Source organism: Mirounga angustirostris, unplaced genomic scaffold (genome assembly GCF_029215605.1).
Source record: "Mirounga angustirostris isolate CCGP_5_RB_7025 unplaced genomic scaffold, mMirAng1.0.hap1 SCAF_12, whole genome shotgun sequence".
NCBI classification, from domain to species: Eukaryota; Metazoa; Chordata; class Mammalia; order Carnivora; family Phocidae; genus Mirounga; species Mirounga angustirostris.
In genome coordinates, this window is record NW_026991720.1 from 105,068,248 (window position 1) to 105,091,596 (window position 23,349).

The 23,349-nt window shown below is 58.5% G+C and overlaps 1 protein-coding gene across 5 annotated transcripts in view; it reads right to left on the bottom strand.

Annotated features, from left to right (window-relative positions):
* The window catches only part of CCM2 (CCM2 scaffold protein), a 46,941-nt gene that overhangs the window by 1,025 nt on the left and 22,567 nt on the right, over positions 1-23,349 (bottom strand). For 3 of the 5 annotated variants that reach the window (XM_064575514.1, XM_064575515.1, XM_064575516.1), the window contains 8 exons: positions 19,946-20,119; positions 6,811-6,894; positions 6,162-6,345; positions 3,002-3,138; positions 1,907-2,042; positions 844-901; positions 578-716; positions 224-362 (listed from right to left, as the gene is read on the bottom strand). In XM_064575514.1, the coding sequence (XP_064431584.1) occupies positions 224-362; positions 578-716; positions 844-901; positions 1,907-2,042; positions 3,002-3,138; positions 6,162-6,345; positions 6,811-6,894; positions 19,946-20,119 (1,051 nt within the window). The remainder of the gene's footprint in view (positions 1-223; positions 363-577; positions 717-843; positions 902-1,906; positions 2,043-3,001; positions 3,139-6,161; positions 6,346-6,810; positions 6,895-19,945; positions 20,120-23,349) is intronic. The other 2 variants (XM_064575517.1, XM_064575518.1) reach the window with 1 other exon arrangement.

Below are 23,349 nucleotides of genomic sequence, written 5' to 3' on the forward strand. Positions count from 1 at the left end.
AGGGCCGGCACCCCCGCAAAGGCCGGTCCTCCTCCCCGGACACGGGGTCCACTCCCCCGTGCGCAAACTCCTCGTCCCCCACGTAACCCACGGCAGCGCCAAGCCCCTGAGGAGCCACACCCTGGCCCCCGCGCCAGGGCGAGCAGCTCCCGGCCGCCCCTCCGTCTGGCTGCCCCGGGCAGGTCCCGCCAGCCGCTGGCCAGGGCCTCGGCGCGGGGCTCACCGAGCAGCAGGAACTTGCGGCCGTCCCCGTACAGCTGCCGCAGGTTGATGCAGAACTCGTGCACGGACGCCCCGTCGCGGTAGTCGTGCAGCAGCGCGGCGAACTGCTGGATCTCCTGGGAGGACAGCTTGGTGCGCAGCTGCCACGGCGGGGCAGGGGTGCGGCGGTGAGCGGCGCCGCCGCCGCCCCTCCCCTCCCCTCCCCGCCCCCGCCGCGCCCCCAGGGAGCGCGCCCGCAAGGAGCCCGGGGCGCGCGCGCGCACGGAGCCCGCGAGGCCGGCGGCGAGGCCGGGGGTCCGCCGCGCGCCCCCCGCCCCCAGGGAGCCGCCACAGCTCGGGCCGGCCCGGGGCGCACCGTCAGCATGTAGTCCTGCAGCAGCTCGGTGGCCGTGGCGCTCAGCTCGCTCTCGCTGACCGTCTTGGCGTGGGGCGCCGGCTGCGCGCAGAAGGACACGGGCGAGACGCCGCCCGCGTGCGCACACTCGGGGAAGGCGCTGCAAGGACGGAGCCGTGGGCACGCGGCTCCGGCCTCCGCCTCGCGCCCGCGCCCCGCGCCCCGCGCCCCCCGCCCCCCTGCGGACGCGCACTTCCGGCCGGGGCGCCGGCGGCCGGGGTACTCACAAAGTGCCGGCTTCCGGCTCATACGGCTCCTTCACGTCCACCTTGGTGGAAGAGTCGTCTGTAGGGGTGCGGACACAGGGCCTTCCGGTCAGTGGGCAGGGGCACCGAGTGCCGGGGCCCAGCACCCCGCGAGACGGGGGCCCTGGCGGGGGCACCTGCACGCCTTCCGGGGCAGAGCCACAGGCCCCCCGGGGGGCGCGCACCCACACCGGCTCCCCCGGGGGCGTCCCGACCGGCACCGCCTGAGCGCAACGCTCCGGTCTCGGCAGGACGCCCCAAACGGGGCGCTGGAAGGCGCTCCCCGAGGGCCAAGGATAGCACAAGCGGGACTCGTGGCTGCCGCGCGGCGTCCTGGGGCCCGGTCACTTTGTCTCCTCTGCCGCTTTAGCCGAGGACTGGGATCCCAGAGGTCGGACAGCTTGCCCCACCGCAGGGGCTGGCCGAGGGCAGGAGCCATGGTCAGGGCAGGGCTGGCCCCCAGCCTGGGCCCGGTGGGCTCCACGCAGGCAGGGAGGCGGGACCCCCGGCACCAGCAAAGAGCGCGGGACACCGCAGCTACTCGGGAAACACCGGACGGGTGGGGTGACCTAAGGTCCGCGTGACACAGGCCGTGAGGAACACGGACACCGTTCTGCACGATGCTGAGCTCGGAGAGGCGGCTCAGAAGTGCGGAGTCGGGGAGCGGTGCGAGGAGCAGGCGGCGCTCCTGGTGCCTGGAACACCGGGCTGAGCGAGCCGCCTGCCCAAAACGCTCCGCAGATACAGAGGAGGGGGTGGCCTCCACGTGCTCCCCCCACCCCAGCCCCGGGGCTGTGAGGTCTGGGGTTCCTCCCCACACACACCGCCTCCAGCCCCCGGCCCTCTGTTCTGAGGCAGCTGAAGGGACTTCAGCTGAGAAGGCGTTCCCTGCCCCCCGACGTGGTGCAGGAAGCCGCCAGGCTCCCGGGGCGGGGGCCGTGTCCGCCTGCAGATGGACCTGGGCAGTGGAGTCTGGGAACGAGGCACTGGTACAGAGCCACAGGGACGGGGACAGCAGCGCCACTGCCCGCCCACGCCCACGTACCGCTGTGAAGGGACAGGTGGTGGGTGGGCGTCGAGGCCCCGTCGAATATGGCTCTGTCCAGAAAGTCGATCGTGGACTCCGTGTACACAATCTGGAAGACCTGCCCCAGCAGAGAGCACAGCTCCTCCGCAGCGACCTGCCGTGGGGACAGAGCCGGACCTTCCTGGACAGCGTGCCGGCCACCTGGCTCCTCAGATGCCCAACCAGCACCAGGACCGAGGGCCCTTGGCCTCCCACTGCCCGACGGGGCCACATGGGGACCAGCTCACGTCCAGGCGGCTCTCTGGACCCGAGGGGGCCAGGCGTGCCAGTCAGCTGCCAGCCCTCCTGCTCCCCCCACCTGGCCCGCCAACACCCTGCCCAGGCTGCTGCCCCAGGCTCGGGGACAGCACTCCCAGCACGGGACACGGCTTCACACGCGTGCTGTTAGGGCAGGGTCCCCTCCGGGGCGGTTCTGCCCCTGGACACGGGGAGTGACCAGAGGGGCCTGCAGTGGGGACAGGCCAGGGAGGCAGCCCCATGAGGAAGAACTGGCCAGAAGGTGGGCAGAGCCAAGGAGGGCACTGATCAAAGGGTCCCCAAGGCAGGGGGTCCCCACTGCAGTCTTACAGACACAGAAACTACAAACAAGGCGACCGAGGAGCTCCTGGAGGCTGGCAGCCCGTGGGTAGCTGAGGGGGCCCCAAGCCCTAACTTGCCACTCCCAGGGCACAGCTTGGGGTGCAGAGACCACCACCCCCATCAGCGCTGGGGAAAGGGTGAGGCCCCTGGAAGAGAAGGAACACAGCCTGAAGGCACCAGACTCAGTGAGCCGGACAGGGGCCTAAGCAGGGCCCTGAGCATGTTGTGGGCGGGGGTCTGGGGGGAGGTGGGAGGGGCCAGGTTGGGGGGGCTATGGGAGGGGCCTGAGTCACGGTGTGGGAGGGACCTGGGTGGGAGGGGCCTAGGTAGGGATATGAGAGGAGCCTGGGTCAGGGTGTGGGAGGGGCCTGGGTCGGGGAGGTGGGCGGGGCCTGGACAGGTTGTGGGCAGGACAGGCGCCGGGTATCGGCGGGTATCGGCGGGCCTGAGTCCCAGGTCCCACCCTCTACTCACCTTGCTCTCTGTGGCTAGGATTACCAGGCAGCAGGCCTCCACAGGCCCCACTCCGCTCTCTGACAGGGAGACTGCGGTGAGGCCTCTGGAACTTTCTGCACACAGACTCTGGCTGGGGGAGATGCCAGGGTCCTGGGCTGAGAAGTCAACAGCGCAGGAGGTTAGAGCAGGTTGGGAGCTTGCCAGCAGGCTCTAGGCAGGCCCTACCTGGCTCAGGTAAGGGACAGCCGTGCCCCCTGCCCCACCTTCCCAGCTAGGCTGCCCCCATCCTCACTCCGCGGCGGCTGCTCTGGCCACTGCTCACCGAGAACTGCCACCCTCCAGGGCCCTCTAGCATCCCTGCCACGGATGATGCTAGTATCTTGGGCTGAGACATGAAATGGCCAATATTTAGCTGCTTTTGGTCTACACACAAGATGGTATTCCCAGGGTTCCGCTTACAGGAACCATGGGCATGAACACAATCCTGACAGATGGGGACACTGAGGTGTGGGGCCCAAGGGCGTGAGAGGGGCAGAGTCCAGGAGGGGATGTGGACCCCGGCCCACGTTTCTAACACTCCGCCCACCACCTCGTCAGACAAAGGTCCCAGGGCGCGGACGCACGGGGCAGCCCCCGGCCTGCCCACAGCAGGGAGGGAGGCCCCCGCCCTGGGAAGCACGAGCACATGGGACCGGGGAGCAGGAGCTGGAAGTGAAGCTCACATTCCCCCTGATGCTGGGGTGTCTCCGGACAGGCCCACCCCAGCCCGGAGGGCACCCGAAGCTCAGACGTGGCTGGGAGCCGGGAACCAGGCAGAAGCCACACTCGGGACGGGTGTGCCCGCAGAGCCCGGGGCCTGGCACCCCATGAGCCCCACGAACGCCGCCGTCAGACCCCAGGACCGCACCACTGGGCCACAGGCCCTGAGCACGTGAAATGTGGCAAGTGCACACGGTGCCGTGTGCGGAGTGCAGACTACACACAGGGTCTCGGGGGAAGTACAAAGAAGACAGGGGACATCTTGTTAATAATGGTCATACTGGTTATGCATAGATACAAAGGGCTGAATAAAATACATTAACACTGATTTCACTTGCTTCCTTTCACTTCCTTTACTGTGGCTACTAGAACATTTTAAGTAGCTCTGTGGCCCCCAGCATTGTCTGACGTGAGCATTCCCGGTCGTAGTCCCGCAGGCTGTCCTCACAGCTCCGGCTTCAGATCCCCCATCCGCCGTCCGACACCCACAGAAACACCCTCCGCGTCTGCACGGTCTGCCCCGCCCCGCTGCGCCTGGACATCGGGTCACCTGCCCTCCAAGCAATGCCCGCCACACGGAGCCCCTGTAGCCAGACCCAGACCCCACACACCCATGTCCCCCACGCTGCCCCAGGCACCAGCACAGCCTGGCCCGCAGACGTGCACACGTGGGCTGCGCTGGTAGGCACTTACTAAACACGGCCAGCACACTGAGGACCCCTACGTGCAGGATCCCATACCCAGCACGCTGGGGCCACTGGGACGCGCAGGCTCATGGTCTCAGGACCGTCTGCTCAAATGAGGAAGATACCCAGGACACAGGGATTCCTTGTCTTCCTTTAACTCAAAAGCCCTCAAAGCTCTGGGTCCCGGTTTCCGTCTCATTTTGCAAAGCATCTCCTACAGCGCTCATTCTCTCCCTCGCAAAAAATCTGTTACCTCTTTCTTAGCAATCTGCTCTAATGATTAACGCTGATATGTGTCCCACCACACAACCAACCAGGGGGCCCAGCTCCCCACCCACCAGCTTCCACGCCTGCAGGCGCCAGTCAGAGGTCAGTCTTCCCGTTGCTTTTTGTCCCTCAGGATGCCCCAGACCTCGGGCCTCCTGCGGGACCGTCCGCGCCCAGGTAGGCAATGGCAGGAGCCCCGATGAAGCCACTTCCCAGGCCGGCCGGCCCCGCCACACCCTGCTGGGCCCCCCGCCAGTCACTCAACCTCTGTGCTCCGCTACTCCATTTGTGAAGCGGGAGAACACGGTCCTCACCGTTGAGCGGGATGTTACACCAGGTAATCCGTGTCCCAGGCTTTCTGCTAGTTTGAGCCATTTTTTTACATTAAAACTGTTACATATGGGCAGCTTCGTGTTGTTCACACTAAAGTAATGCCCATCATTCAACAGTAGATGTACCGAAGGGAAATGAGGGATCAGCAGAGCACAGAGGGGTGTGGTGGGCCCGCAGCACCCCTACCGATCTGTGCCGTGAGAGGCCCCCAAGCTCAAGGGCTCATGCGAGGAGGCTCACCAGGGCCTGGCTCTTAAGAAAATCTCTCGGGGGCGCCTGGGTGGCTCAGTTGGTTAAGCGACTGCCTTCGGCTCAGGTCATGATCCTGGAGTCCCTGGATCGAGTCCCGTATCAGGCTCCCTGCTCGGCAGGGAGTCTGCTTCTTCCTCTGACCCTCCCGCCTCTCATGTGCTTGCTCTCTCTCATTCTCTCTCTCTCAAATAAATAAATAAAATCTTTAAAAAAAAAAAAAAAAAAAAAAGAAAATCTCTCGGATCTGCCATGAACTGCCGACCTCAGGCGGAAAAACAGTTTCCCTCTGCGCTGCCTGAGCCCCCCTCGGCCCCCGCCACGGGCCCTTTGGAAATGAATGGCTTCAGGACCCTGTCCGGCTCCAGAACACCCAAAGGAGCCCACGATGAGTTCCGTATCGCAGTGCCAACCTCAGAACCCCACCCGAGGGGCGTGACGTCTCTCCTCGTGTCTCAGTGACTTGGTTCCAGGCAGAGGCTGTGGCACTGGTCGGGGGGGCAGCTCATCTGGAGAGCCCAGGAGGTGACACTGGGCTCCCAACCCCGGGCGGGGAGGGGGTGGACCGGATGGAGGGGGCTGGGGGCCAGTGCCTGGTTTAAGGTTCCTCCTGACCCTCCTACAAGGACATGCTCAGGACGTCTGGGACCAGGAGCTCCACAATGGTCTGGTCTCTCTGTACCCAGCTTTGGGAAGCCTGTGGCCAAAGGCAGGGCCCACATGTTGGCGGGGCTGAGCGAAGGCCCCCTCTCAGGTGGCAGCTGACCCAATGCTGGAGAAACTGTGTCCAGAGCTCCACTAAATTCCCAGACTCACTCCTGAGAACAAAGATGTGGGCTGTTCCTGCCAAGGACCCCTGACCCCGCCCCCCCCCGGGTGCATACCTGTCTTCAGGACCACCAGGTGCGAGGCGTCATCCCGCACGTAGGACACAGCAGCGATGTCGTGGATGGGGACCCTGAGGATGGTGTCCTCCCCGTCCCGCCAGGCCAGCTTGACGTTGTAGGCAGACAGGCTGATCACAGCGTCGTGCTCCTGGGTCAAGTGTCCGGGGAGCTGGTGGGCTCTCTGGAAGGGACGCAGCGCATCGGAAGTGCAGGCCTGCCACGGCCCCCAGGAACCCTGCACCACGCACAGGCCAGAACTCTCCCTACGCCCCGCCACGCCTGCTCCGGGAGCTCTGTTGCTTCTAGAGCTGCTCTGATTCAGACCTGTGGTGTGTGCTTTACGTGTCTGGAAAATGTGAATTCTGAAAACAGCCCAAAACCACAAGGAGCAAAGCCTGGAGAATAAAGTTCACGTTCAGACAGGTTCAGTCTTTATGGCCCAAGAGCCAAGCACACCTATGATATGACGGGACAGGGTCCTCCCTCCCAGCCGTGAAGGTCCAGTGGCAGAGGACCAAGAGCCAGCGTCAGAGTACGAGGCTCAGAGGTCAGAGTTAGGAGCTGGAGCAGACTGAGGGTCAGAGGTTGGGGTTAGGAGGTATCACAGGCCAGGGGTCACAGGTCAGGGTCAGAAGGATGGGGTTACCTTTGCATTGTCTATGAAATGCAGGATTTCGGTCCTACTGGAGGGATTCAGGTATCCTGGTATGGACGTTAACTGACCTAAGTACTGCAAGAAAGCGAGGAGAGAAGCTGCCATGAGAAAGGGAAGATCAGCCCAGACCATCGTGGACACACACAGAACACAGCTTGGCTTCCGCCTTCCACCACCAGGCCTGCTGGCCTGGCTCGGGGTGGGGGGCGCGGGGTGCGGGGGGGCCCTCCGCTAGGAAGTGTGCTCTGAATTCTTAGAGCAGTCTCTCCCGGCTCAGGAGACGCTCCCACACCTGCCAATGTACCGCACTGTGAGGACTGTTACCCGTAACAGGGGCCCTTCCTCAAGCGAACTGCCAGGGACAGAAATACCCAGCTCCTGCCTAAAGGGGGAAACAGCAAGAAGCACGTGTGGCCGTCACAGTCCAGGGGCACTGGCTCCCTGGAGGAGCGAGACACACTGACCACAGGACGGCAGAGCACACCCCTCCCCAGAGTCATCCTCCAGCCAGGTAAGCACACGGCCTCACGCGGAAGGCCCATCCACCGCCGTTCCTGTTACCCCATACGTCATGTCCAGCTGACGACAAGGGATGCCGAAAGCTGAAAACGCCGTCTGAACAGGCAGGGCAAGCACCAGAACCAGACACAGACATGGCAGGGCTGTTTCTCAGGGGCCACCGGACCCAAAGTTTAAAGCAGTGCGATTGGGGACGCCCGGAGGGCTCAGTCGGTTAGGCGTCTGCCTTCGGCTCAGGTCATGATCTCGGGGTCCTGGGATCGAGTCCCCCATCAGGTGCCCTGCTCAGCGGGGGTCTGCTTCTCCCTCTGCCTCTGCCCATCTCCCCTGCTTGTGCTCTTGCTCTCTTTCTCTGTCAAATAAATGCATAAAATCTTCAAAAAATAAAATAAAGTTTATAAATAACGCAGTGGGATTAATGTGTTACAGGCTCCAAAAGAAAAAGTGGACATTGTGCTTCATGGGTAATGTAAGCAGAGACATAGAAATGCTAAACACAGATCGATGGGAAATGCCAACGATCAAAACCACCATAACAGAAACAAAGAGGGATGGGTACGGCTGATGGATGCATCTGTAGGCTGGACACAGCCAAGGGAAGGGTCAGCAGGCGTGCAAATACGTCAAGATATATCAACAGAAACTTCCCAAACTGGAAAGCAAAGAGGGAAAAGCATGAAAAAGATGGAACAGGATATCCAAAAACGACCAGGAAATTCCAAAAGTTGTGCCAGGCATGTGGTGGGATGACCAGGAGAAGCACTAACGACAGGCTCCAGACCACAGATCCGGGACTGAGAGAGCACCAGGCAGGGCACACAGGGAGAAAAGAGAAAGCGGAATAAAGACTGAAGCCTGACACCTAGCATTTCATAGTCAAACTGTAAACAGTCACAGAGAAAACCTTCAGGTAAACCACAAGACAAAAGCACCTTACCCACAGAAGAACAAGGATAAGAATGATAATCAGACTGGGGCTCCTGGGAGGCTCAGGCAGTTGAGCAGCCAGCTCTTGGTTTCGGCTCAGGTCATGATCTGAGGGTCGTACGATCGAGTCCCGCATCAGGCTCCACATGCAGTGTGGAGCCTGCTTAAGATTCTCTTTCCCTCTCCCTCTGCCCTCCCCTCGCCGGCTCTCCCAAGCTCACTCTCTCGCTCTCTCTCTAAAAATAAATAAATAAATCTTAAAAAAAAAAAAAAAAAAAGAAAGAATGAGGATGCCTGGTGGCTCAGTCAGTTAAGCATCTGCCTTCGGCTCAGATCATGAGCCCAGAGTCCTGAGATGGAGTCCTGCATCGGGCTCCCTGCTCAGCGGGGAGTCTGCTTCTCTCTCTGCCCCTCCCCACCCCCGCTCGTTCTCTTTCTCTCTCACAAAAATAAATAAAAATACTTTAAAAAGAATGATATTGGACTTTTCTTCAGAAACAATGTAAGCACGAGAGGAATGAAACACTCAAGCATTGCTAGAAACCCACCAACCTGCAATTCTGTATCCAGTGAACCAGTCCTTCAAACAAAGGACAAATAAAAACTTTCTCCCGCAAACGAAATTTGAGGGATTTTAAGATTTATTTATATTTATTTATTTGAGAGCGAGAGAGCATGCACACACACTCTTGATCTCAGGGTTGTGAGTTCAAGCCCCATGTTGGGCACAGAGCTTACCAAAAATGTTTTTTAACTTTTTTAATTTAAAAACATTTTTTTAAGTTTTATTTAAGTCATCTCTACACCCCACATGGGGCTCAAACTCATGATCCTGAGATCAAGAGTCATACATTCTACCAACTGAGCCAGCTAGGTGCCCCTAAAAAAAATTTTTTTTTGAATTCAAGACCCAACTACATGTTGCCCACAGGAAACCCACTTTAAAGAGGGACCTTACTTAATGGAAAGAGTTCTCGGAGAAGATGTGACAATCCTTCACATGTATGTACCAAACAACAGAGCATCAAAATACACAAGGCAAAGACTGATAAAACTGCAAGGAGAAATAAATGAATCCACAATTGCGACTGGAGACTTCAAGACACCCCTCTCTATCAGAAATGGACAAACCCAGCAGGCAGAAAATCAGTGAGGACACAGGTGAACTCAACACCCTCAACCAACAGGATATAATTGATATCTATAGACTACTTCATCCAATAGCTGCAGAATAGACATTCTTCTTAAGCTCACATGAACATTCACCAAGAAACTGCACATTCTGGGCCATAAAACACACCTTAACAAATTTAAAAGACTAGAAACCATACACAGTGTGTTCTCGAATCACAGTGGAATTCTTTGAAAGACACAAGAATAGGGGCGCCTGGGTGGCTCAGATGGTTGAGTGTCTGCCTTCGGCTCAGGTCATGGTCCCAGGGTCCTGGGATCGAGCCCCTCATCGGGCTCCCTGCTCGGCGGGGAGCCTGCTTCTCCCTCTCCCTCTACTGTTCCTCCTGTTTGTGCTCTCTTGCTCTCCCTGCCAAATAAATAAATAAAATCTTTAGGGGCGCCTGGGTGGCTCAGTCAGTTGGACGTCTGTCTGCCTTCAGCTTGGGTCATGATCCCAGGGTCCTGGGATCGAGCCCCATGTTGGGCTCCCTGCTCAACGGGGAGCCTGAAAAGATAAATAAATTTTTTTTAAAAATCCATTATCAGAAGATTGCTTTCATGAGTATAAAATCAGAAAGAAAAAGAAAGAAAGAAAAAAAGAAAGAAAAAGAAAGACACAACTACCAAAACACACATAAAAAAATGGATAATCTGAGTAGGTATATGATCTATTAAAGAAATTGAATTAATAACCTTCTAAAACAGAAAGCACCAGGCCTAGACAGGTTCACGGGTAAATTCTACCACACACTAAAGGAAGAAATGATACCAAGTGTCTATAATCTCTTCCAGAAAATAAAAACAGAAAATATCCTAACCCATTCTATGAGGTAGCATGACCCTAGTATCAAAATCAAAGATACTACAAGAAAGGAAAAACTACAGATCAATATTTCTCATAAACATAAATGTAAAAATCCTCAACAAAATATTAGCAGATCAAATCCAACAAGGCATAAAGATATTTATATAAATTATATAAAGATAATAAATATACATGATGGCCAAGTTGCATTTATCCCAGGTAGGCAAGGCTGATTCAAAATTCAGAAATAAATTAATGTAATCCATCACACATCAACACTCTAAAGAAGAAAAATCACATCAGATCAACAGACTCAGAAAAAGCATCTGACAACATCCAACACCCATTCATGACAAAAACTCTCATCAAACGAGGACTAGAAAGAAACTTCCTCAAATTGATACAGAACATGTAAAAATACCTACAGCTAACATCCTCATTAACAAGTGAGATGCCTGGAGATTGCTTAAGATCAGGAGTAATACAAGGATGTCCTCTCTCACCACCGCTTTTCAACACTGTATCGGAAGTCCGAGCTAATGCAATGAGACAAGAAAAAAAAAAGGTACAGATTGGAAAGGAAGAAATCAAACTGTGTTTGCTTGCAGACGGTCTCTCCGACTGAGGAACCAAACAGGCAGGTCACTCTGGGGATTACCAGGGGCCCAAGTTGGTCCGCCCAGGGCCGTGCCAGGCAGTCAATCGCCCGCTCACACAGAAGAGGAGCCGGCGATGTGCACCCAGAACACGGCGGCAGGTACAAGTCAAGCGGCTGAAACTTCAGGAAAGCTGCTTTCAGCAACTGTCCGTGTGGGCTGGGCAGCTCTGCAGGAGACATACACTCATTCTGAAAAGTTTTCTATTTCATCTTCTCTAAGTTGGGGGCTGGGGAGAGGGAATAAAGCTAAACTGTGCACTGGTTTCCCCACCCTCTCTAGGGCTGAGAATCTCCCTCTGAAAGAGCAGCCTGAGAATAAATAAGCAGCACACGTAAGCAGTGGCTCATACTTAGCTTCTCACCAATAAACATTCCAGAACATTTCCACAGAGTGGCAGCTGGCCAGTGCCTTTCCATCTGCTTCCTGTGCGCATGTGTAAACCAAATGCAAATGCCTCTTTACATCGATCAGTATTAAATTTCATCTATTCTCACAGTTCCTGATTTCAAAACTTACTACAAAGCCATAATAACCAGACAATATGGTACTGGTATAAGGAGAAACACACAGACTGATGGAACAGAACACAGTCCAGAAAGAAACCCTCACATACGTGGTCAGCTGATTTTTGACAAGGCAGCAAAGACCATCGATAGGGAAAGGACAGTCTTTTCAACAAACGGTGCTGGGAGAACTAGAGTTGCACACAGAGGAGAATGAAGTTGGTCTCTTACCTCACAGCACATACAAAAGTTAATTCAAATGGATCCAACCCCTAAATGTAAGACCTAAAGCTCTAAGAGTCTTAGAAAAAAACAGAGGAACAACTTCATGACATTGGATTTGGCAACGATTTCTTGGTTATGGCACCAAAAGCAAAGGCAATAAAAGAAAACAGATAAATTGGACCAAAATTAAAAACATTTGTGCATCAAAGACCATAATCAATTAAGTGGGATGACAACCAACCAACGGGAGCCGGTATTTGCAACTTTACGTCTGATAAGCAGTTAATATCCAGAATATGTAAAGAACCCCTATAACTCAACAACCAAAAGACTACACAACCTGTTTAAAAAGTAGGCAAAGGACTTGAAACAGACATTTTTCTGAAGAAAATATACAGATGGCCAATAAGCACATGAAAAGATGCTCAACATCACTAGTCACTAGGGAGATGCAAATCAAAGCCACAATGAGAGACTACTTCACACACCCATTCCGATGGCTCCCATCAAAACAGAAAATAAGGGGCGCCTGGGTGGCTCAGTCGTTGAGCTTCTGCCTTCAGCTCGGGTCATGATCGGGTCATGATCGGGTCCTGGGATCGGCCTCCCTGCTCGGCGGGAAGCCTGCTTCTCCCTCTCCCGCTCCCCCTGCTTGTGTTCCCTCTCTCGCTGTGTCTCTCTCTGTCAAATAAATAAATAAATGAAATCTTTAAAAAAGAAAAAAAGAAAAAAAAAAGAAAACCATTGGGGGTGCGGGGCGGTGCCTGGGTGGCTCAGTCATTAGGCGTCTGCCTTCGGCTCAGATCATGATCCCAGGGTCCTGGGATCGAGTCCCGCATCAGGCTCCCTGCTCAGCGGGAAGCCTGCTTCTCCCTCTCCCACTCCCCCTGCTTGTGTTCCCTCTCTCGCTGTGTCTCTCTCTGTCAAATAAATAAATAAATGAAATCTTTAAAAAAGAAAAAAAGAAAAAAAAAAGAAAACCATCGGGGGTGCGGGGCGGTGCCTGGGTGGCTCAGTCATTAGGCGTCTGCCTTCGGCTCAGATCATGATCCCAGGGTCCTGGGATCGAGTCCCGCATCAGGCTCCCTGCTCAGCGGGAAGCCTGCTTCTCCCTCTCCCACTCCCCCTGCTTGTGTTCCCTCTCTCACTGTGTCTCTCTCTGTCAAATAAATAAAGAAATAATCTTAAAAAAAAAAAAAACTGAAAAATAAAATCACTGTATGACCCAGCAATTCCACTTCCGGGTAGACACCTAAAAAAACTGAAAGCAGGATCTCAAAGAAATCACCCACACTCACAGCAGTGTCATTCCTGATAACCAGAACACCGAGGCAACCCGGTGTCCGTCGACGGCTGAGGGGCAAAACCAACTGTGGTCCATCCACACGGTGGAACGTGACTCAGCCTTCGAACGGGAAGGGAACCCTGCGGTGTGCCACGGCAGGGATGGACCTTGAGACATTACACAAGTGAAATAAGCCTGTCGCAAAAAGACAAATACTGTGTGGTTCCACTTATACAAGGTGAGTAGGGGGTTTATGTTGTTGTTTTTTTTATTGTTGTTGTTTTATTTTTGTGGAAGCACTTGTTATTTAGAACTGCCAAAGTATATGTTCAGCAGTGTGTCCAGGTTTAAAGGTGTAAATGGGACAAAAGAAATTGTGAAAGGAAGTGTAGTTGACTGAACACTACAGTTGTAATAAGTCTTCCACTTTTTATAGGATTTTTGAGCACATAATTATGCAAATATTTTAATGTTTATTAATGTTTACAGTAGAATTGTGAATAAGCTTTCAGTGGACTATTTCCACCCTTGACAAAAATATTTTGTCTTTTTCCTATGTAATTTCAGAGTGCTCAGACTCCCGCAAGAGTGGCGGGAGTGGCTGGCAGGGGCTGTGGGAGGGGGAGTTTTTGTGTTGGGAGAGCTTCGGGTTTACGAGGGGAAGAGACTTACGGACAGAGGCGGATGGTGGTGACGCCTACCCAACAGCACGAATGTACTTAATGCTCCAAACTGTGCACTTAAAGACGGTGAAGATGGGAAACTTTGTTCCATGTATTGTCACAAGGAAGCAAGGGGCACCTGGCTGGCTCAGGTGGCTGAGACTCCGACTCGATCTCAGCTCAGGTCTTGATCTCAGGGTCACGAGTTCAAGCCCCACGCTGGGCTCCACGCTGGGCGTGGACCTACCTAACGACGACAGTCAAGCAAAAGCAGAGACTGAACAGACACTCGTGCCCCCACGGTCACAGGAGCATGTTCACAATAGTCAAAACTACGGAACCAGCGCCACGTCAGTGATGGACGAACGGGTCAGTGAAACGGGAGTGTGTATACACCAGAGTCGTGCTCAGTGTTAAAAAGAAAGTTCCAGCACCTGCTGCAACACGGCCACACCAGGTGGACACGAAGCTGAGTGGAAAGAGCCGGTCACAGAAGGACACACTGTGTGACTCCGCGTGCACGAGGTCCCCAGAGCGGTCAGATCCACAGGGAGAGCAGAGTGGGCGGCGCCAGGGGACGGCACGGGGGGCTGGGGTCTCAAGGGGACAGAGCTTCCGTTCGGGGACATGAGAACCTTCTAGACCCGGACGGTGGAGGCCGCACAGCAATGTGAGTGTGCTCAATGCCATGGAACCTCACACTTAAACGTGGTCAAAATGGGTTAAAATGACAAATTTTGTCGTGTATATATATATGTATTTTAAATATTTTATTTACCCATTTGACAGAGTGACAGCAGACGAGCAGGGCGAGCAGCAGAGGCAGAGGGAGAAGCAGACTCCCCGCCGGTCAGGGAGCCCGATGCAGGTCATGACCTGAGCTGAAGCCACCGAGGGGCCCCTGTCGTGTATATTTTGCCGCAATAAAAAAGCATCTTATTAGCTTTCCTCAATAAGTTCATTTGCTCACAACTCTTTGAATCCTAGGCAGCACGCTCCTGTCTGTGAAGGGTGCTTGGCGGCAAGGACAGTGCCCGGTGCGCATGCGCAGGACTGCCCGGGGACTGCCCCCGCCCGCGGCCTGGGTGGGGGGTGATGTCACCCGTCTCCTCCTTATCTCTTAGCGCCACCGTGCTGCAGGCCCAGCTAGCACATCTCCGGAGAGGATCCTACTTGCTTCATGGGAAGGCGAGCCGCCATTCATTTGAGATTTGCTTCACAGTAACATGATTCTTGGTAAAACATTTTCACTGCAGCTGTCATCCTTGTTCCAATTCCAGATGGGACAAGGTGTGCCTGCTTGACAGGGCTTACCATTCCTGTCCCATCGTCCTGCAAGGTGCCCTAATGGACGCCCGCACCCCTTCGAGGTCAGCAGCGGCTGGCCCACACCCAGCGTGGGGGAAACGGCGTGGGGCGCCGGGCCGAGCAACGGATCCCAGCACGTCAAGGGCACGGCTACAGGGGGAGAACGTGACAAAGCGTGAGAGGCCCCGAGGGGACGCGTGACTAGCAGTCACATCTGTGCCGACGGCCCCGGCATCGGCGAGGTGGGAGATGAGACAGCCAGACCGTCTCAGGCACCACCCACCCCGCTGCCCTCCCACCGCCTTACGGGGACCACAGCCGGCGCGGAGGCCTGCTGGCGAGCTCATGCTCCAGCTCCAGACACAGGAAGTGCTTCCAAAAACCACTGCTGACGGGACACAACAAAAGTCCGTTTTTATACTGACCCCAAGGTGGCCCCCGACAACGTCCACCCACCACTGGCCTCGGTCGGCAAGATCCCCGCAGCAGAGCGGGGCCTGATGGAAGGAAGGGCAGGATTTTCACACGGGGTCGGGGACACCAGGGCGGGTGCACGACTTCTCAACACGCCAGGCCTGCCCAAGTGGCCCAGCCCCACTTGCTGGGCGACAGACCACACACACACACACACCGTGGCAAACTGTGGGAGAAGGCTTGGAGAGGCTCAGAGGTGGGCCCACCCGTGTAAGACGGGGAACCCACGCCGCTGCTCCCCCTGCTCCCTGGGAGGGCCGGGAAGACACCCTGCTCTGGAGGACAAGCAGCGCCGAGAAGGTGCAGCTGATGGCAGGAGACGCTCACAGAACTGGGAGCGAGCAGACAACAGGACCCGGGGAGCAGCGCCAGGCAGTTGGCAGGAGCCGCAGGAGCGGCCGCGGAGGGGCAGTGGGTGTGGCCTGCGGGGGCCACGGAGCCCACGGGAGCCACCTACTGCACACACGAGGACGCCGCCCAGCGCACGGCTCGGGCATAAAGGATCGATCCCTGACACAGGTCCCAGCTGCAGAAACGTGGCTGAAGGAGAGACGGAGCCCCAGGAGAAGGCACCTGCAGTGCCCGGGCAGACACGCTGCAGAGATGCCCCCAGAGCCCCTGGAGGGAGGCCTGGAGACGGTGCCAGCACCCTGGGACCTGGACGGCCCACGAGGTCCTGCCGGGGCGGGGGCGTAGGGGCCAGGCCCAGATGCGCGCACGGCGCGTCCTCGGCAGCCAGACCCACGTCCCCCACGTAACAGGAGCAGGCGTGCTTAGCGGCCTCCAGAATGCGGGACCTACTGCCGTACGAAAGGCCGCGTGGCAGCCCCTGAAACTCATCCCGCTGCTGCCCCGGCCACGGTTCCGAAGCAGGAACAGCGTCACTGCCAGTGGCCACAGCAGAGATGCGAGCTGCCCTCCAACACCCGCGTGGCGCGGGGACGGCGGGCTCCACCTCATGCCCAGCCTAGCTCTGCAGAACTGGTGGGCCGTGGCCGTGGCCTGCGTGAGGGAGCTAGACAGACTCTTTGTGAGAGAAGGTGAGCTCACGGGACAAACACATTCCTCTCCAAAGCCGCCAGGAGCCACTCCCATCCACCCTCCGGGATGGAGCAAAGCACAGTCACGGTCCTACCCCAGAGCCGCGGGACCCCCGTAGAGACGCACGAGGCCCTCCCCGTTAGCTCAGCCTACGCGCAGCTGATGGAAGGCGGAGGCCGAGCCGGGCTCACCTAGCTGGCAACAGGCCAATGCACACAGCCCGTCCCAGGGGCACACTCTGCGGTCCCCAAAAGGCGCCGTCCTCGAGGGGGCCAACCAGGCTCGGGTGGCTGGTCAGCCCTGCGGAGGGAAACGCTCTTTCCTGGTGAGGACGGATGCAAACTCCAGGAAGGGGTTCGCCTGTCCTGCCCGCAGCGTCTCGGCCAGCTCCAGTCCATCCCAAGTGAATCTTTGCACATACGGGTGTGGAGCGTGGGCTGAGGGTCACGTTTCCTCTGCAGTGTCCAGCACCGTGCTGAGACAGTCCTGCCCCTGTCAACGCTGCGTCTGCACCTTCGTCGAAATCCAGCAGGGCATGTCAGTGTGGGTCCGTCTGCCGATACCGCGTGAGAGCAGACGGCCTGGCTCCTCTCGCTTCCTCTCCAGCGATTCTGCTCCTTCTCCCTTTCCATATACATTTTAGAGTCATCTTCGGATCTACAGGAAACTCGCTGGGATTTTGATAAGGATTGCATCGAGCGGCGCGTGGGTCTGGGGATACGTCACACACTGACCTGGTTGAGTCCCCCACATGCAGATCTGTGCTTCCCTGCGCCCCTACTATGTGCTCGGGAAATCCCATACACGTCTGGTTCCATTTGTACCTGTCTTTCTGTTTCTGAGGTAACTGTAAATTTCATTTTTAATTTTGGTGCCCACTTTGGGCGCGTATCGTGGCTCATACACACATCCTGTTTTCCTGAGTTTTTTCATCATGAATGGGTGCTGGATGTTTTTCCTGCATCAACTGATAGGACCCCTTGAGATTTCTACCTCGGCCTGTCGATGTGATGGCTTCCCTCTTGGGATCCCGAGCCAGCCCCACGCCCCTTCAGAGTAAGTCGCCCCTTCTCTTTCCAGGAGAGACTGTAGCCCTGGCGTCCATTCCCTGGACACGGGAGGGAATCTTCCAGCGAGAGCAGGCGGGCCTGGAGATCCAAACGAGAGCCTGAGTGTCCTTAGTAGTCACAGAGTGATCCAAGCCAGCTGTGCCGGCCCTCCGGACATGATGGGGCGGGGGGGGACTCCTGGGGAGCTGGTGCGAGTGCTAGCCGGCCCTACGGAGGCCGGCACCCCCTTCTGCCTGTGGATGAAGCGCTCTCCTCACCGTTCTCCAGACCTCCCGGCTCTGCTCTTGACAAGTTTCACGGTGACGCATCGGTGTGAACTGCTCCGGGTTCGCCCTGCTTGCGGTACACTCCGCTTCTTAAATCGCTACGTTTGTCTTTTGCCAAATGAGTGACATCTCGGACACGACTCCCTGGAACAGTTTCTCGGCCCCTCCGGCCAGGACTCTGACGACGCAAGAGCTGGAAAGCGCTCTCTGGTCCCACGGCTGCCGCCAAGGGGGCTCCTCTGTCCCGCGGGTCATGGCGGGCATTCTGGCTCCCCTGGGACCCCACGGACACCCCAGTCCCACCCGGGTTCATAGGGGAGAAAGTCCCTGCTCCCGGCCTGGCCTCCTCCGGGGTGGGCGCTGGCCGCCGCTCGGCCTTGGCTGGCACCCCTTTGCTGGTCTTTTGTCCAGACGGAGTGGCTTTCATTGGGGTCTGTCCACACCTGTCTGTGCTTCTGGGTTGCCGGCCTCTTCGACTCCACGCCTGGGATACATGAGGACAGAGAGAAGTTGGGGGCCTCAGCTGGGGCCCCCAGGTCCCTGTGGGTCTGCCTTGCGTCCGCCTTGCAGAGGAGCTCGAGGTCGCTGCACGCGCCACATCCAGGATTGTAGCTGTACCAAGAAGGAGGCCCAGGGGGAGGCACATACACGCACCCCACCTTCTGGAAGCAGAAATCCCCAACTTTTACCTTGCGGGGTTTCATAGGGGCCACCTTCTCCCGCACCTGCCCTGTCCTCAGGCACGGCTCTGACTCTCCCCGGTTCTTCCCCAGCCCCTACCCAAACGCATAAAAAACATCCTGCCCCCTCTCCCACAGGCACTCGGGCCCAGTCCCGAGTCTCGCCAGGGCCTGGGCTCTTCCGCCCGGCCCGGAATCCTCCCGGCTCCTTTCTGGGTGGAACCCTGGCCCTGGACCCACGTCTCCGCCTTCGTGGTGTGTCCCATGCCGTGAGGCAGCATGTCCTCTGGTGGCTCCCTCAGGACAGGGTCGGCCTGGTCACCGTGGCGGGACCCCTTCATCCTGCGAGGTCACGCTCTGCAACAGGTCCCGCATCACCACCCGGAGGCCGCCTCTCCTCCTCCACCCCTGCGGGGCCTCCGGGGTCGACCCTACAATCTCCTTTTGCTCTTTCTGTCTCCCGCTAATTCCCTCTCTCTTCACCTTCCGGTCGTTCTTTCTGGGTGCCTTTCCTGACTTTCGTTCAACCCCTGTAATGAACACTTTAAGACACACACGGACGTACCTCTCGTTCCAAAAGCCCCGTCTGCAGCTCTTTATTTAGAAGTGGAGCCTGTTACCTCAGAGTTCACGGTGCTTGCTCTTACCTCTCCGAGGACGTTACATTCACACACACCCCGTTTCCTGCATGGCTGTGGCCACATTCACACTTGCCTCTCGTGTTTGCCGTGGGCTCTATGTCCTTGGACGTGTATGAATCCGCGCTGCCCCCGACAGAAGTGTCACCGGCCGCAGCTGCGCTCGGGCTGGGGGGCGGTAACCCCGGCTTCCCCCTGAAGGCACCCTGGGGATCGCGTGTGGGCAGGCGAACGTTCTGGAGGCTCGGCAGGGAGAGGGGCGGGGGACTCTCCACTCCGTACACGGGCTTCATGTGGTCTTCACTTGGGGTCGCTCCAACCCTCCTCTGTGCCAAGTGTCCCCATGCCTGAGCCTCCCCAGTCCCCCGTCTCTGCCAGGGACACCACCCACCTCCCCCGTCACCTGATGGCCAGGCGAGAGCAGAAACCCCTCCAAGGACACCAACCACCCCACACCCTCCCCGGCCGGGGGTCGGGCTGGACCACCGCATCCTCTGAGAGCCCTCGGTCCAGCTGGCTCCGTGAACTCCGCTCCCCCACCTTCCCCGGCGCCCCCTCCAAGCGCAGGCACCACGCTCCTGACGGACCACCCCCCCCCCCACCTCGAGGCCGCAGCCCCTCGCCCTGGCTCCTTTTCACCAGGGGGCCGTGTGGGGGGCCGCGTGCGCCACGCTTACCCGCAGGTGCCCGCGCACAGGACTGGACAGGGTTTGGGAGACCCGCGCCCTCGGCCGTGACCACAACACGCGGAAGACAACACGCGCCCGCCCTCGAGAGAAAGGAGGCGGCCGCTCCCACGGAAAGCGCTGGAAATGGGGCCAGCAGACAGGCGCGCGGAGCGTGAGCGGTCACCCGCCCCAGCAGACAGGCGCCTCGGGCGGCCGGACTTACCTTCACCTCCTTCTCGATGTAGTCGCTCAGCAGTCTGTCGGGCTCCACGCGTTCCGGCAGGGACAGCGCCACAGTGTGCAGAGGGCGCCGCTCTGTCACCTTCTCATGCGCTTTCTTATCTCTACTCTTTTCACCTTTTAGGAATACTCGTTTAAACGGAGACACAATTCCAGGCTGCAGGCAGAAACGGCAAGGGTTGGAGGTCGTTATTCACGAAGGCTCCGTGGGCCCCACGGCGCACCAGCCAAAGCGGCCGAGCCACCACCACGGTCCCCATGCAAAGGGGCTGCGCGCGCGGCCGGGAGGACGGCACCGGGAACGCCGCTGGGGCCGGGGGAGGGGCTGGGGGAGGGGCCGGGGGAGGGGCTGGGGGTGGGGCCGGGGGGAGGGGCTGGGGGAGGGGCCGGCCCTCCACCGCTCTCGCGCTCGAAGGGCAAGGGCGCCTCTCCAGGCGAGTAATCTGGCGGCTCAGGGGGGGGCGGGACGGGGGAGGATCCCCCAGAAGACAGCAACGTAGCGCCACCCCAGCCCCTGGCTCCGGCAGGTCCCCTCGCTCCAGGAGCCCGGAGCAGGCACCGCGGCCTCAACAAGGGATGCAGCTCGGCGGCCGAGAGCCCAGCCGCTGCCTGCGTCCACACCTGCGCTCCGCGTGCCCTTCCCGCCGCCAGGGCCTCCCTGCCCCGGGGGGCTGGCCGCACTGGGCGACGCGCACGAGGGAGGCTAATCCTCCCCCCAAAGTAAACCTACAGAGCGTGAGCCAGGGGGCCCAGGAGCGGGCCTGGTGTCCCTGCCCTGGGACCCCGCCAGGGAGCCCCTCCCCTGCCGTGGTCACCACACACCTGCTCGCAGACAGGTGCAGGCTCACTGCTTCCAGCCACCCCAAAGGAATACAAACCGGAGAAAGCGAGATGCCAACGCACGGCCTGGGCAGGGAACCACCACACAGGGACCCAAAGTCCCCCTCAGACCAAGGAGGCAGCCCACCTGCCCAGACGGCCCGGCGCCCGACCGTAGCCAGGACCCACAGGCTCGGCTCGGACCCACCCTCACAGGAACAACAGAGACGAGCTGCATACCTCTGTCACCGACCGGTCCTTACGAGCTTCTCCTGCGCGTGGGGGAAGTTCAGCCGTAGGCCGAGTCCCGCACAAACCAGTGCCGTGACCTTTGAAGCCGTGAGGCTCCTCACCAACCCATCAGCCTCGCAGGCGGTGGGTAAACAGGTGCACTGACCCCCCACAAAGGCAGTCAAGGCCTCGGGGTCTCTCCCACCTGCACCCACCAGCACACTCTGCCCTTAAGCAGCCCCCCACCTGGGAGCACCCCTCCCTGACTTAGAGCACCCCACCCACACACCCCAGAGCACCTCCTGGTTCCCACTCCCACACCCCTCCACGCAGCCCCTCCAGGGTGAGGGGGCTAAGGCTGCCACCGAAGCTGGATGATGTCTCCACGGAGCTTCATTTACTTATCCCTCTACTCTTTATATTTCCAGTTTCCACCTCAGCAAGGTCTTTACGTAAGGATGAGAGCCCCTCCTGCCTACAGATGCTCACACTTCAGCTGAGACAAGCTGCCCAGGGCCTCAGAGGCACACGGACGCACTGCAGAAGGAAGGGAGCATCTCCGGGGAGCCTGCCCGCCCCTGGGGTCTGTCCAGGCTCCCTTCTCTTCAACCCCTGGGAGTTTCAGGCCTGCACAAGTTAGGGGTGTGGCCAAAAGTGGGGGGTACTCTGCGTGAAAGCCTGGGGCCTCAGAGCAGGTGCGCGGCACATGTGGGGAATGGTGGGAAACGGTCACCTGCAATCGGCCAAACACCCTCAGGGCATTTTAAGTTGAAAATGACCCTGGAGGGCGCCTGGGTGGCTCAGTCGCTAAGCGTCTGCCTTCGGCTCAGGTCATGATCCCAGGGTCCCGGGATCCAGTTCCGCATTGCGTCGGGCTCCCTGCTCGGCAGGGAGCCTGCTTCTCCCTCTGCCCTTCCCCCTGCTTGTGCTCTCTCACTTGTGTGCTAGCTCTCTCAAAATAAATAAAAAAAATATATATTTTTTTAATTAAGGGCGCCTGGGTGGCTCAGTCGTTAAGCGTCTGCCTTCGGCTCAGGTCATGATCCCAGGGTCCTGGGATCGAGTCCCGCATCGGGCTCCCTGCTCAGTGGGGAGCCTGCTTCTCCCTCTCCCTCTGCCTGCTTCTCTGCCTACTTGGGCTCTCTCTCTCTCTTTCTGTCAAATAAATAAATAAAATCTTTAAAAAAAAAAAAAAGAAAAGAAAATGACCCTGGAAATGTGGTAAAGCGAACACCACGTTTCACCAGCCCTACCCCAGGCAGGCAGGCCACGCGGGACTGGGGCTGCCTCTCTGGCCCGCATCCCGGTCAGCAGGGCCATTCCTGACCCCTGCCTTCCGTACACAGAGCACCTCCCAGTTCCTGTGACGGGCACGTGCAAAGCTTGACCCTCTCGAGACGTGCGAGCCCCACAGACGCAGACGTCTGTGCCCACACCCTCTCCCCCTGGTGACCCCACAAGGCTCGCCCTCCTGATCATGACCAGCAGGGGCACAGGCTGAGGGCGGGTCTGAACCAGCGGCACACACAGCCACTCACACGCGCTCTCCCACCTCTCTCCACCTCTGCTCCTGGGAGCAACGGAAATCAACTGTGAGAGGACAGGTCTGCGAGGTCAGCCTCTGACTGTGACGCCCACAGCAAATCACCAGATCCACAGATCGCACGCAACCCATGCTGCCCCCCGTGCGTGAGGTACAGCTCACAAAATCGCAGTCAGCGCACACAATTGGCCCGTGCTGGGAGGGACGCCGGGCCTCAGCCCTGCAGCCCACCCTGAACACAGACCCTCTGCGGCGGGTCAGCAGCCCCTGCACGGCCCCTGCAGCGCGAGAAAACCCGACAGCCCACTCCAGAGGCCCCCGCCTGCCCAAGGGCCGCCACTCCAGAGGCGGAGCCCCACCCCGTCCTCCTCGGCCGCCACCCCTTGGGACCCCGCGCGGGACCCTGGCACCCGGGGGAGGGGTAAGTGCTGGTCAGCGAACACTCGGTGCCCACGCTGCCCAGGCATGGGAAGGCCCCGTGGGGGAACGAGACGGCTCCTACGTCAAGAGAGCACAGGCAGGCCGGGCAGTGAGCCCAGAGCAGGTGACAGGCACTGAACGCAGGATGGAAACCTGCGCCCAGAGGCACACGCCCAGAGGCACACGTCAGTGGCGACGGCCCTGCCTGCAAAGGTGTCGCCGTGGCAACAAGGCCCGAGCCCGCGAGGCCTGACCCGCCGGCCAAGCACAGCCCGGTGGGGACAGCCTCTGTGCGGAGCCCTGAATGCCCACGCCACCGGCTTTTACCCCAGTGGCGCACGAGCTTTCCCAGAAAGTGGAACACTGAAACCCTG